Genomic DNA, 12,079 nt, shown 5'->3' on the forward strand with positions numbered 1-12,079 from the left:
AGCATTGACCCTAACACACACTCTGTTCCCATAGACACTTGTAAATTGGGCAGGTGAAAAGAGGTGGTGGCTGCTTGTAATGTTTCAGAGGTTACATATGCTAGTCTTCAGCTTCCCAGATTAACACTGGGGCTTTGCATTGCAGGGACAAAAGTGTACAGGGAAACGGTGATTCAAAATCGGAGGAAAAAGGTGCTCATAACTCAAATTAGTAAATTGTTACTGCACAGATTTAAGTTCCCAAAGAAATTCACTGAAAATTACTATAATAATAACCTGATAGACAGAGGCTTGTAACTGTACATTTATGCAAAATCCTCACAGAAACTAAGCAAAACATAATCAGTAAACCAGCATTAAACAGAATCGAAATACAAAAAAAAAGTAGGTTTTATTCATGTCAGCCACTGATTTAAATTTCGCAATAGCAAGAAATAAACTTAAAAAAAATATATATTCACAATTATTCTTGCATCACCACCTATGTGAGCAATACCAGAGCCTTTTCAGCCTGGCACTGGTTCCTCAGTGGGCAGAACAGGACTGGCAGGGCTGGACTTGGCCAGGGTGTCTCCAGGACCCCACATTACAGTCCCTCATGGCTCTTGGGACGTGGCCTCACATCGGGCAGTCGTATATATGGATGGCTCGGTCATCTCCAGCCGAGATGATTTTAGATCCAGTGCTGTTATACTTGACACTCCACACCTGAAAATGGAGGAAAATGAGCAGTGAGGAGCAATGACACAAATTGGGGAAGTCTGTGAATGTCTGAATTTGTGAGGTACAGAGCACATAGTCTAACAAAAATAAAATTAGATATGTTCTGTGGTGGTAAATCAAATTGTGCAATCTAAACCAGAGACTTGACTTGATTATTGAATTAACTCATAGTTAGGACACTTAAAACATCAGCATTAGGAGAGACAGCTTTAACTGGAAGAAAATGAAATATGACTTATGAAATACGAGGGTTATGTTGGTCCTGATTATTAAAGAAAATCTGTAAATCAGATAACGGAGAAGTACTCTATAGACTCTCAATACACTGGAAAGACAACGATAACATGGCTAATGCACCACAACGAAATCACAGGTTAATAAAAGATGATTTGTCACCTGTGATCAGTACATGTCATTCTGCATATGAAACAATGATGTGTTTGTGTTGGTGGAAGGTAAACGTCCTGGACATCTGTCCATTTGGGACAAAGTTCATTGGTTTTTGTTACAGACTTGATGTTCAGTGCTCATTTTGGGAGACAGTGACGTGCTAGCTTTGGCCTGGCCTAAATGGTCCATCATTTTTGTCATATAATACTGAGGACAATACACACCAGAGCCACAACCGCAGCATCACTTTTTCTCCAAACAGATGGCACTGCAGTGCCTCAAATAAGGCCATTAAAAGTACTGAAGCCCTGGTCATTAAAACTGTTGAGGCTCTACAAAAACCTAAGTTAATTACCATTCATTTACTCATACTGTCGCACACGTTCAATTCTACACAGCTCCATGAAGCAAAGTCATTTCACAGAAAATTACCAGCTAATGAACTTGACAGGGAAAAAAAAAAGACAGCTTATAAATGGTGCTGAGGCAGAGCAGGTTCTTCCGAGCACTGACAGAATGTGGAGTGATCTAATGGAGACTCAGACCATTAAACCTGAGAATGCTGAGACACAGGGGAAAAGCAAAACTGGGTTAACAAAGGGGAACTTCCAAACAGATCTGAGAGAAATGTAGACTCTCACCTGATCTTGATGGTCAAAGAATGTATTCACGCATGCTCGAGAGCTGGCATCCCACACCTTAACACACTTGTCTGAAGAGCTGAAACCAAAGTAAATAAATTGAATTAAGATTAAGGAATAACAACTGCCATTTACTTTGTTGTTAGTGACACGTTAACATTCTTCAATTTCTGATCTTTATTTTTCACATTCAAAACAATTATGGTGTGTCATACCTGGACACAAAATGTGTGTCATCTGGAGAGAAGGCCACATTTAAGACCCAGGATGCATGGCCACTCAGGGTGCCTGCCAAGTTAGCGTGCTGCCTGTGAAACATACACAAGTTTATTACTTAAGAACAGGCTCAAGTGAACCTGTCCCTCAAAAACATGTCAAATCTAACCCTCCACTGACAGACAATTATAGACACATCATGTTCAGAACTGACTGCAGCAAAATTACAAACATGGAAGCAGTAGTTACACATTCTTTTTATATATATGTTTAAGTAGAATTATTCAAGAAAAGCTTCGGCTGGTTGATAATTCATAAAAAGTGAGCATTTTAAGTGAGCGGAATACTCACACGTCGTAGATTTTGATGTATCCATCATCGGAGGCCGTAACCAGGAGCTGGGAGTCAGGTGAGAAGGTCAGCGATCTAATGGGCATGGCATGACCTGAGGAGGAATACAACATGTTACAGCTTCCGCACATACAGTCTCCCATCTGTCTGCACCACCCAACACAACAGAGAGTGAGACTACATATACTAATCAGTCCCTCGTACTTTAGACACAGTCATCCAGCAATATTTTTTTCTGACTAAACCAGAGCCAACTGATTAGTGGACTGACTCCCTTTTCATGTTAGCTACACAAGAATTTATATAAGAAAATCACAACTGGAGTACTGTGGAACAGCAGTAGAGGAGCTGTTCTGATGTATCAGTTTGCTGAGATCCAGTGAAAATAACTGCGTTCTATGTACTAGATTTACCTTCTAGCGTGTGGAGCAGTTTGCCAGTTGCAATATCAAAGATATTAATGATGCCATCTATTGCTCCACTGGCTAGATACTTTCCATCTGGACTCTGAGAGAGCGGGAACAAATAAGTAAAAAAAAAAAAAACAGATTAAGACATAGAATATTACAAATGAAAGTGTTTCACCATATCCATTAAGAGTGCATGTGCATGTATCTTCTAAACAAAATGATGAAGTAGGAACACACTGTGGAACATCAACACTTAATAGAGATTACACTTGTATTTACACTGCCATTTTCTCTAAATAAACAAGATTTGTTGTCATTGTTCTGTGTGTTTATTAACAACAGTTTTAAGTAATTTTATGAACTTGCAGCTGCATAAATCACTTAAAGACCGATTCATTTAGAAAAGTAGCACCAATCAATGGAAAAATATTTGGTTAGCTGATAAAGATATATTTTGTATCCACGAACAATAAAAAATATAATACTTTCTCAGATTCAGCCAAATGAATACATGAGAGGCAAGCTTAACAAGGCAAATATGATTTAGCCAAAGAAAAAAATCATGTCTTACATAGGCAATGCTCAAAATGAATTTCCCTCTGGTGTCTAAGGAGTATTCTTTCTTTCCACTTTCCACTCCAAAAATGTTGACCTTCCCAAGATGGCTTCCTGTGGCAATGTATTTGGAGTCGGGAGAAAAAGCCACAGTCCATGCATCCACTGTGAGAAAATGGGAGTTTTGTTAAATTAAAAAACAAAAAAAAAACCTCACTCGTTTTGGATTTCATTAAGATATTATATGCAGTATGTAGGTTTTCTCCCTGTAAACTATGATTTCTATTCAGGAGCCTAAACGACCCAGTCAGTTTGGACAAGAAAGAACCATTGTATCTCTAAAAAAACTCTGCATCCTCTCTATGCCTTCAATTTAAACTAACCATAGAGCTGAACTTGTATAGCAGTGAAAAAAAAGGGATGATTTCCCCAGGCTGCACAAAAACATGCTCAAACAACCAGTTTACTGGACAGTGCTTCTGGGGTATAGGCTTAAGTCTATATAGTATGGTATAATAGAGCCCTATAACTTTACAAAATGACTGGTTTCTCATTTTACTACTATATCAAAAATGATCAATTACAAACAAATTCAGTTGATAGTGTTAGTTTTTTGTGGAAAAAAAATATCTATATTTATCATTTTATTATTTTTTTTAACTCTATAGCAACCCTTAAACTGGAAGAATACTCAAGCAGGACTTTATCCAACCAACACACCAACGCACCAGAATTCTCAAAACCTTGATCATCTACAACAACTGGAACAATTTGTAAATTGGAACAAAAGCTAAAACGCTCTGCAACGTTTAAAAAGGACAACTACTGACCCAGCGTACTGTGAAAAACTCCTCCGAAATCCTAACTAGAACAAACACTGAGACTCGTGTACTTTAAACTACAATCATGCTGTAAGCCACATTATCTAAGCAAAGCAGACAGTGATTTAAAAAAAAAACAAAAACAAACACCCACCAGAAGTCCCTTAATCAGTCACTAAGATGATAAATGCCTAAGACACAATACTATGGCTTTACCTGGTCCAGCATCCATGGATTTGATCTGTTTGCCTGATTCTAAATCCCACAAGCGTATATGTGCATCAAGTGAGCTGGACGCTGCAATGGCACCATTATGACTGATGTCCACAGAGACAATACCGAGCTGATGGCCCTCTAGAGTCCACTGCAGCTCCAGTTTTTCATCTGACCTGGAAAATGAGATTTAGGGGCGTGTCATTTAATACAGCTTTGAGGGTATATTATGGTTTAACGATAGCTTTACTGTAGTATTTCTTGACTCTTGTCATGCAGACCACATAGACCTTTCTACTCTATCCAAAAGTAAACACACTCAAATCAAATCTTTGTGTTGAGAAAAGTGTTTTAGTTCTGAGCTGGGAGATGAAAACGTGCAATTCAGTCAGTCAGCACCTACATCAGCTTCTCAGTGATCTAGGTTAGGCAGTCTCATAAACCATGATGTCAAAACAATCAGGATTTAACTGCAGTAAGGGCAGCAGTCCAGTAACCAGAGTGCTGACATCGAACTTGATGGCCCCCTGCCCATGTCCCCTTGAACGAGGCATGGAAATGTAAGGTCGCTCTAGAGGCATGTGATATGACGCATCAAAACTGTTGAAGCTGTTCTGCATAAGAGGGTGAATGAAGTGAACAGATTACAAGTCATTCCCTTGAATACATAGACTGCTCTGCTTTGTCTTAGGGTCATCAGGAGATCTAAAAACTACAAAGGCTTGTCTATGCCTGCAAAACATCTGGTGACTGTTTTTGTTCACTTAGTATTTTAAACCTTTCACTGAACTGAAAACACACCATTCTCTATAAGTGAGTAGCAGCCTATGTTTCAGGCCCTTGTGTTGTGTAACCATTTAAAGTAACAGATTGTTGTATAATAGCTTGCCATATACCAGAATGAAATCAAACAGCAAGATTGAACCCTGCAGACAAAACATCCACACCCTCGATAAAGAAGACTGGCAATGTATTACCAAGTTTGGACACATAATAATGTTATTGATCTTAAAAAAGTGATGTGTTTGATGAAACAGCTACTCTTAAGACTAGCAAGTAACTTGCTGGTTTGCAACATGCTATGTTCCAGCAAAAGGTCATGCTAAAACCATGAAATGCTTATATTTATACTGGATGTTAACATGTACCCTATGTATGGATTTATTACTTACCATTTCCACACTTTGACCATGTCGTCTAAAGAACCAGTGACGATGGTCTCTGAACCATCCTTCTCACTTTTGCCCCAAGCTGCACTCCATATGGCATCATCATGGGCTACAGCCAAAAAACACATCACCAGATCAGACAAATATTCATTCCCGAAGAATAGCTTATTTCCTTAATTCCAGTTTACTTACCATGCTCCTGTTTAAACAGTATGCTGTACTAGAATGAGAAACGAAATTGAAAAAAAGTTAAATGACACGTTAAGGCAGCTATATTAAATAAGCTGGGTGGCTGCCTACAGTACCAACTCAGTGAGTGGAATTATAATATGGACTCATCTAAAATATTGAATCAAGTTAGTTTTAAAGTAATAACCAATCAAATGGCTGCAGTTTCTTTAAAGTTAATTACAGTACGTAGTTAACTCTCAGACTTACTTGAGTACTCATCCTGATTGCAGAGGTCTTGACTGTCTGGAATCGCCTTGCAACATTAACACTCAAACTGCGAAAAATAAAATCTAAATTATTGACAGTGCATGTCGAGTTGCACTCTTTTGAGGTATGTTGACAAAGGGTCGTTGGCTGTGGACCCCAACTGGAAAACTAATCTGCCATCTAAAAACAATTAGGCTAGTTAGCATATCTATAGAGGCTACGTTAAAACTTCTAGTTAGAATCGGAACTTAACAACAACAGAGCAATGCTAATTCGTGGAAAACCTTGATAAAGTAGCTGGTTGAAGTGATTAAAGATATGTATGCTAAAATCAAAGAAAAATGCACGACCTGATCCGCTCGGAAAACACCAAATTACGGCTTAAACACTAGCTGAACAGCGTTCTTCCTCAACAGAGAGACGCCATGACAACTCTGAAGTGCATTGTGGGTGTAGAGATGCTGCAGTCTGGAGCTACCCATTACGCGTAAAACCGGTTACAAGATTAGTGTGAAAGGCCCCAGTACGCGTGTAAGGGAACCTTATATATGATACGCAGACATGCAGACGGTCGTCCGATCATTTTTAGGCAAATGCGTTGAAGCCTGACCCAGCTTAAGGTTTTCAATTTATTTGTCAAACTCTTATGCAAAAAAGCAACACAATATCTTTTTATCTTAATTAAATATATAGGGACTTTTTAGCATTATATTTTAATTCAGAGATTCATATGTTTGTCCCGCAGAGCCAGAAAGTACAAATTTTAGAAATTATACTTAACTCAAAAAAGTTTCTTTGATTTTCAGTAATATCAGCTTCTTATAGAGCCCTCATACTCCTGTATAATAAACCTATTCATGTTATGCTACGGTGATAAGAGTGATAAATACGTTAGAAGACCAATAATGAAAACGGAGTATTTATTTCACAGTATCTTGACATGCTACTACTGAGTCTTGAGTTTTAAAATAGAGTGTGATGGAAGACGTGTTAAGGGGCATTTATGACCATTTTTGTTCAGCTTTCAGTTACCAAGCCATCATATTTCAAATAACCTATATCCTTTTCTGTACCTGAGTTCATAGCAAATGTATTACTTACTGGGTTTAACCACAACTATTTGCAAACTTTCTGCCAGAGGTCCAGGCACCACACCCATTTCCACGGGTAGCGATATTTTTGTGTTTGTGTTTGTGGTATTTTCAGATATTTTGCACTGTGACCTTAAATGACCCATTCTCTCATATGTGTTTGAGTTTGAACGGCAGATTGTTCCGACATTGCAAGGACCCGTTTCGATGGATTTTCCAATGGAGATGATTTTATTGCGAACGTGCATGGTCAATATAAGCTACTTTCTGTGAAATTTGAAATGTTGTGGTTTACATAGATTAACGAAGGTGGTTCAAAAAAATGAAGGGGATGGGATTAATTCAGGGACAGAACTGAATTTTGTCATATCAGAGAGTAGTTGTCACACTCCTATACCATTTACACCTTAAAATATAGTACAACCTCCCAACCACTCGGGGGAGCTGAAGTACCAACTATGTAGAAATCTGTTTATTGAAGCAGAGTACTTCATGCGAGAATGTGTAAAGGCACCCAGAGCTGGTTCACAGCTAATGTTGCTAATGTTATTAATCTAAGTGTTTGCCTGTTGTGTATGTATATGAAGGCATCCGCTCGAGTGAGCTTCTTTGCTGCTCTCAGAGTGAGCCAGGAGCACATTATGGAAACATGTAGAAGAAGAAGCATATCAATGCACAAATGCAGATTTTAATGTGGCACAATATCCAGTATCATAATGTTCACTAAATCAGCGTTCGGCCTTTTAATGCATTTATTATGTTAAAGATTTCTCACACAATCCACTTTAATCCATGGCCTAAACAAACCAAAGTACTGTAACCTGAAGAATTTCAGGAAACTAAAAGTACAATTTAATGTGGATATCTCCAATAACAGATTAAAATATGGCAAATTATTTCATGTTATTGCAGTACTGACACATGAGCATGTGAATAGTCAATGCCAAATAAGTTGCAGTTACCTGTGCAGTGGTGTTCAATGCATCTAGCACAACCCTCACCAGCTTCTGGTAAGTCAAACATGCCATAAATATACACTTCTATGATCAGGTGAAAAGCATGATAGTGGCAGAATAATGCAGAGGTACTCTAGTGAAAATCCCCTTCTTGTCCTCAGTTTCAGCGAATTCATTAACTCTAGCAGTGGGAGACGGCTCCTTGTGCATCTGTCAGACTGGCTTGTCGTCAGGGCCTACGCACCGGCCAGAAGTGGGTCAGTCTGCCACTCTAGGAGAGGAGTGGCTCGTCTTTCACCTGTCTACATGCATCAGATCTACCCATTGTTAAGCCCTGGTTGCAACCACTGTAACATGGAGGGCTATTGCTTAGGGATAACCTCAAATAGAATTCGATTTTCACTTGTAATGAGACAAATTTGTTGAAATTTAACGATAAGAAATTTTGTTTCTCAACGTTTTGGCAATTTTACAATTTTCCAGTGCCAGCTAGGTGTGTGTGGAATATATCAAGCTAGTGTTGCTTTGTTCAGCCAGTTCTTGATAACTGTAACTCATTTTTAACATGAGTAACAGTTTTTTTACAATGTTAAATTTCAGCATCAAAAATAGATTTATGACTAATCATTTGACGGCATCCCTCATTTGGGGCTTACTGACTAATTGTGCCCATAGTGTTCACAGTTTGTGTCACGAATTCAGAGCGACTAGATACAAGTTTAATCCAAATGCAAACTTTAATCCAGATTGTAATCCAAGTACAAACTCAAAACACACAGATTTCAGTACACAAGAACCAGGCCACTGTGGGTTAGGCAATAAATCAGCTATTTGGAAACAAGCAAAGGTCAATACACAGAAATTGACAAGCTAATTGGGGACAGGGACGCTAACAAGGATCTTGGAGGCTAACAAGGAGCTGGGAGGCTAGCAGCGAACAGGTATGCTAATAGGAAACAAGGAGTTAAACATGACCATGGAAGGCTATAAATAGCATGGTTCAGGCCACTCCTGAAAGAAAGAATTGTCATAGGTGACTTATGGAAACCTAGGAGCTTTTAATGTTACCCAAGACTTGATGATATAATAGGGGACAGGTTTACATGATAATCAAACGATTAGGTGGTAACAGTGATTAAAAGACAGAACATTGACTGACCAGAAGACTGAGATGGAAACAGGAGTGTAACACTTTGTGAATGGCAGACTCTTACAGGGATTACATATGAAGACAGTGTTGCCAGTGAGTGAACTTGGTGAAAAGATCTCCCCAGAGGAGCATGGTCAGTGTGCTCCCTTGGACTCATATTTAAGTGGATGGAGGAAGTGTAAAGTGCTGTTAGTTTGGGAAACATGTCTGAGACTGGAAGACAAATGGAATGTCCACCTGTAGGCCCACACTGAATTAAAATAAATACCTTTGCAAGGTGAATGTGAAAACAGAGAACATCTTATGATTTCTGCTGGAGCTCTACAGGTGCACTTAATTTTACATGCTTTCACAATAGTAGAGTTTGGATAGAGGACATGTCTTGCAGGAGTCTTCACACACCTTGATGGCTCTCTCCTTGGTAAAGCATGAAAAGGAAACCCCAATATTATTCCTAATCTTGAGAGAGCATTTTTAAGTCAATGCTGTGAAAATGTTTGCAATGCCATATTCTGCAGGGAACTGATGTGTGTGGTACACCAGTTTCAACTCTGTCCTCGCTCAGCATTTTCCTGGAGGCCATTTGTTGGGTGCGGAGGGTTAAATATTATTTGGCTTCTACTGTCACAGGCTTCTTATGGGGCTAGTGGAAAAAAATCACAAAGGGAATACTCGCCCCTTGATCTGATTGTTCAGTCCTTGTTTTTCTGTGCCCTCTTTTGTCAAGACCTTTTCCCTCTTTTAAGAGTGTTCCTCTTTTTATAAGAACGCCAGTGCTGACCTAACTGAAACCTTTCACAAAACCCTCAAAAAGTCACGCTATGGAGGACTAGAACCACACTTTTGTATACAGATAAGCAAAGAAAAGATATGAGCAAAGGCACCTAAAAGCTGTGAAATATCAGGAATCACGCCACACTCTTGTACTGTCAGCTGTGCATATGTCAAAAATGTCAACCACATGGAAATTGGACTTTGTCATGGGCAAGCAGCAGGGAAGCTAGATGGTTACACTGAATACAGCAAAATTATGAAGCGACCACACAAATTATCAGTCATCTGAAATATAGAGAAAACCAAATGTAAAACTATTTTTCATGAAGATCACTCACTACATCAGTAATCCCATTATGGCTGTTTTTACACTCAGTCGTGTGCGTTTTTCCAAGTTAAGTCCTTCAGACCAGTGCACAAGACAAAAAATGAAAAGAAAAAAATGCAGACATAATCCCAAATTTGTCAAACCACAGCCGAGCACTGAGGAAAGAGGAAGCCAAAATTCATGTGGCACACTTGCATCATGCCATTATGTGTAGCTTTTCCAATCCTTCCTCTAATGCATCTTGCCTGATTTCAAACATAATATAAAAACCAATCAATTTATAACCCCTGCTGAGCACGCTGGGCAGAGAGTGCTTTTTACACAGTCTTTTGGACTCTCAGAGAGTTCCATGGGTTGCCATTTGGGGTATGCAGTGCCTCAGGGACATTTCTGAGACTCATGGTGGGGATGTCTGGTGATGTACTTGGTGATGTTGGTCCTAATGGTCCTATTTGGATAATATACTGTTCTCCAATGTTCAACAGCAACTGGAGTGGTTGGAGACAGTGTTGTCTTATTTAAAGCAATGGGGCCTGAAGGGCAACTTTTTTTTTTTTTAAAGTAGTACTCCATTGTGAGGATGTGAGTTATCTGGCTCAAGTGTGGTTGAAGGAGTGTATCTACAAACACAAAGTGCTTCCTTGGTTGCTAAGCAAACCCCTTCCTCTCCTAATAGAAAAATGAGCAATAGCTCCCATAGGTATGTTTTGTCCTGAATTTAGCCATTCATTTCATCAAAGGAATGCTTAGTAGCTAGTGATCTGGAAATTCTGTTATCCAGATGATAGTGCATTTCTTTAGTCTGCTAGAAAGTCTGTAAAGTTGTTTGTAACATTTTAACACTATAACTTGGCTGTCTTGAAATTCAAATCAATACTCTGTGAAACAACAATTTACCCTGTTAATTTTAAAACAAGATTATTAATTCCTTTAAAATTTCTGTGGTTTTACTGAGGACTTTTGATGCACTTTGCCTGCAAAACATATGTAAAATTGGTTAAGCGCTCACTATAATCACACTGTATGTCTGTGGCAGCCACGCTATTTTAAGTAGTTTTAATTTTCAATTTTAAAAACTTTACTTTGTTGTTGCTGTACAAAATACATTTAGTTATCCAGTTAGAACTATAAGTAATTTTGTAAGTTTGTCATGATTGTGAGGTCAGTTCCACTTACAACATATAATCTAGTGATGCTAATAATTGTGTGTAATGCTTTAAAGTTCACAAAATGGGCCTACAGCCTGGTGTAACGCCCACTAACCTTCACCATTAACCTTAGTTTGCTAACACTAAAACAAAGTCACTTACTGTGGCAGGCTACCATATGAGGAGAAAAGTGTGAGCCACACATTGTTGGTCTATGAGCTAGACATGTGCACAAGTGTAATTTTTGTCAAATATTTGGTGAATGATTATTTCCTTAATTAGGATTAAAAGTCCAAAAGCTGTGTAATCGTACCGAGATTGTAGTAAATATGGTTGATAAGGTCTGGACATGTCCATGGTTATAGGCATTGTCTTTTATGCACATAAAATGAGGCTTTCAAGTTTGTTAATCCCTAATGTTGCTCTAGAAATTCTCACTATGAAGTCTTTCATTAAAATCAGTCCAGTGTCATTCAGTGGAATTGGTGCATGTCATAGGATAAACAGAAATATGTACATAATAATCAGCTCATGAGCAAAAATATATGACAATAGTCATTATTTTGGTCAATGAGGTAAATATAATCTGGGACATTTGGTTACCAAATTAACTAACAGAAGAATCGTCCTTACATACAACATTGTCTATCGCCTTATGTAAGGGTAGAAAATTAGTTCAGTTTAGAGCAGAGGTTAGTTTAAAGC

General features: G+C 38.5%; 1 protein-coding gene across 1 annotated transcript; it reads right to left on the reverse strand.

Annotated features, from left to right (window-relative positions):
* Window positions 1–383: 383 nt before the first annotated feature.
* Window positions 384–6,352, reverse strand: skic8 (SKI8 subunit of superkiller complex). The gene is made up of 11 exons (XM_030776132.1): window positions 6,278–6,352; window positions 5,928–5,994; window positions 5,682–5,709; window positions 5,493–5,598; window positions 4,324–4,496; window positions 3,303–3,451; window positions 2,735–2,828; window positions 2,322–2,415; window positions 1,970–2,062; window positions 1,755–1,833; window positions 384–708 (listed from the first exon to the last, which is right to left on the reverse strand). Exons 2-11 carry the CDS (start codon window positions 5,937–5,939, stop codon window positions 619–621), a joined length of 918 nt encoding a protein of 305 aa, XP_030631992.1. The 5' UTR covers window positions 5,940–5,994; window positions 6,278–6,352; the 3' UTR covers window positions 384–618.
* Window positions 6,353–12,079: the final 5,727 nt, after the last annotated feature.

Source organism: Chanos chanos, chromosome 1 (genome assembly GCF_902362185.1).
Source record: "Chanos chanos chromosome 1, fChaCha1.1, whole genome shotgun sequence".
In the NCBI taxonomy this organism is placed as follows: Eukaryota; Metazoa; Chordata; class Actinopteri; order Gonorynchiformes; family Chanidae; genus Chanos; species Chanos chanos.

Coding starts and splice junctions, on each gene's coding strand:
- skic8 (XM_030776132.1), bottom strand. Junction 3,452..4,323: donor ATCCATGGATGCTGGACCAG/GTAAAGCCATAG, acceptor ATTTTCTCACAG/TGGATGCATGGACTGTGGCT. Junction 2,416..2,734: donor ACTGCTCCACACGCTAGAAG/GTAAATCTAGTA, acceptor ATTCCTCCTCAG/GTCATGCCATGCCCATTAGA.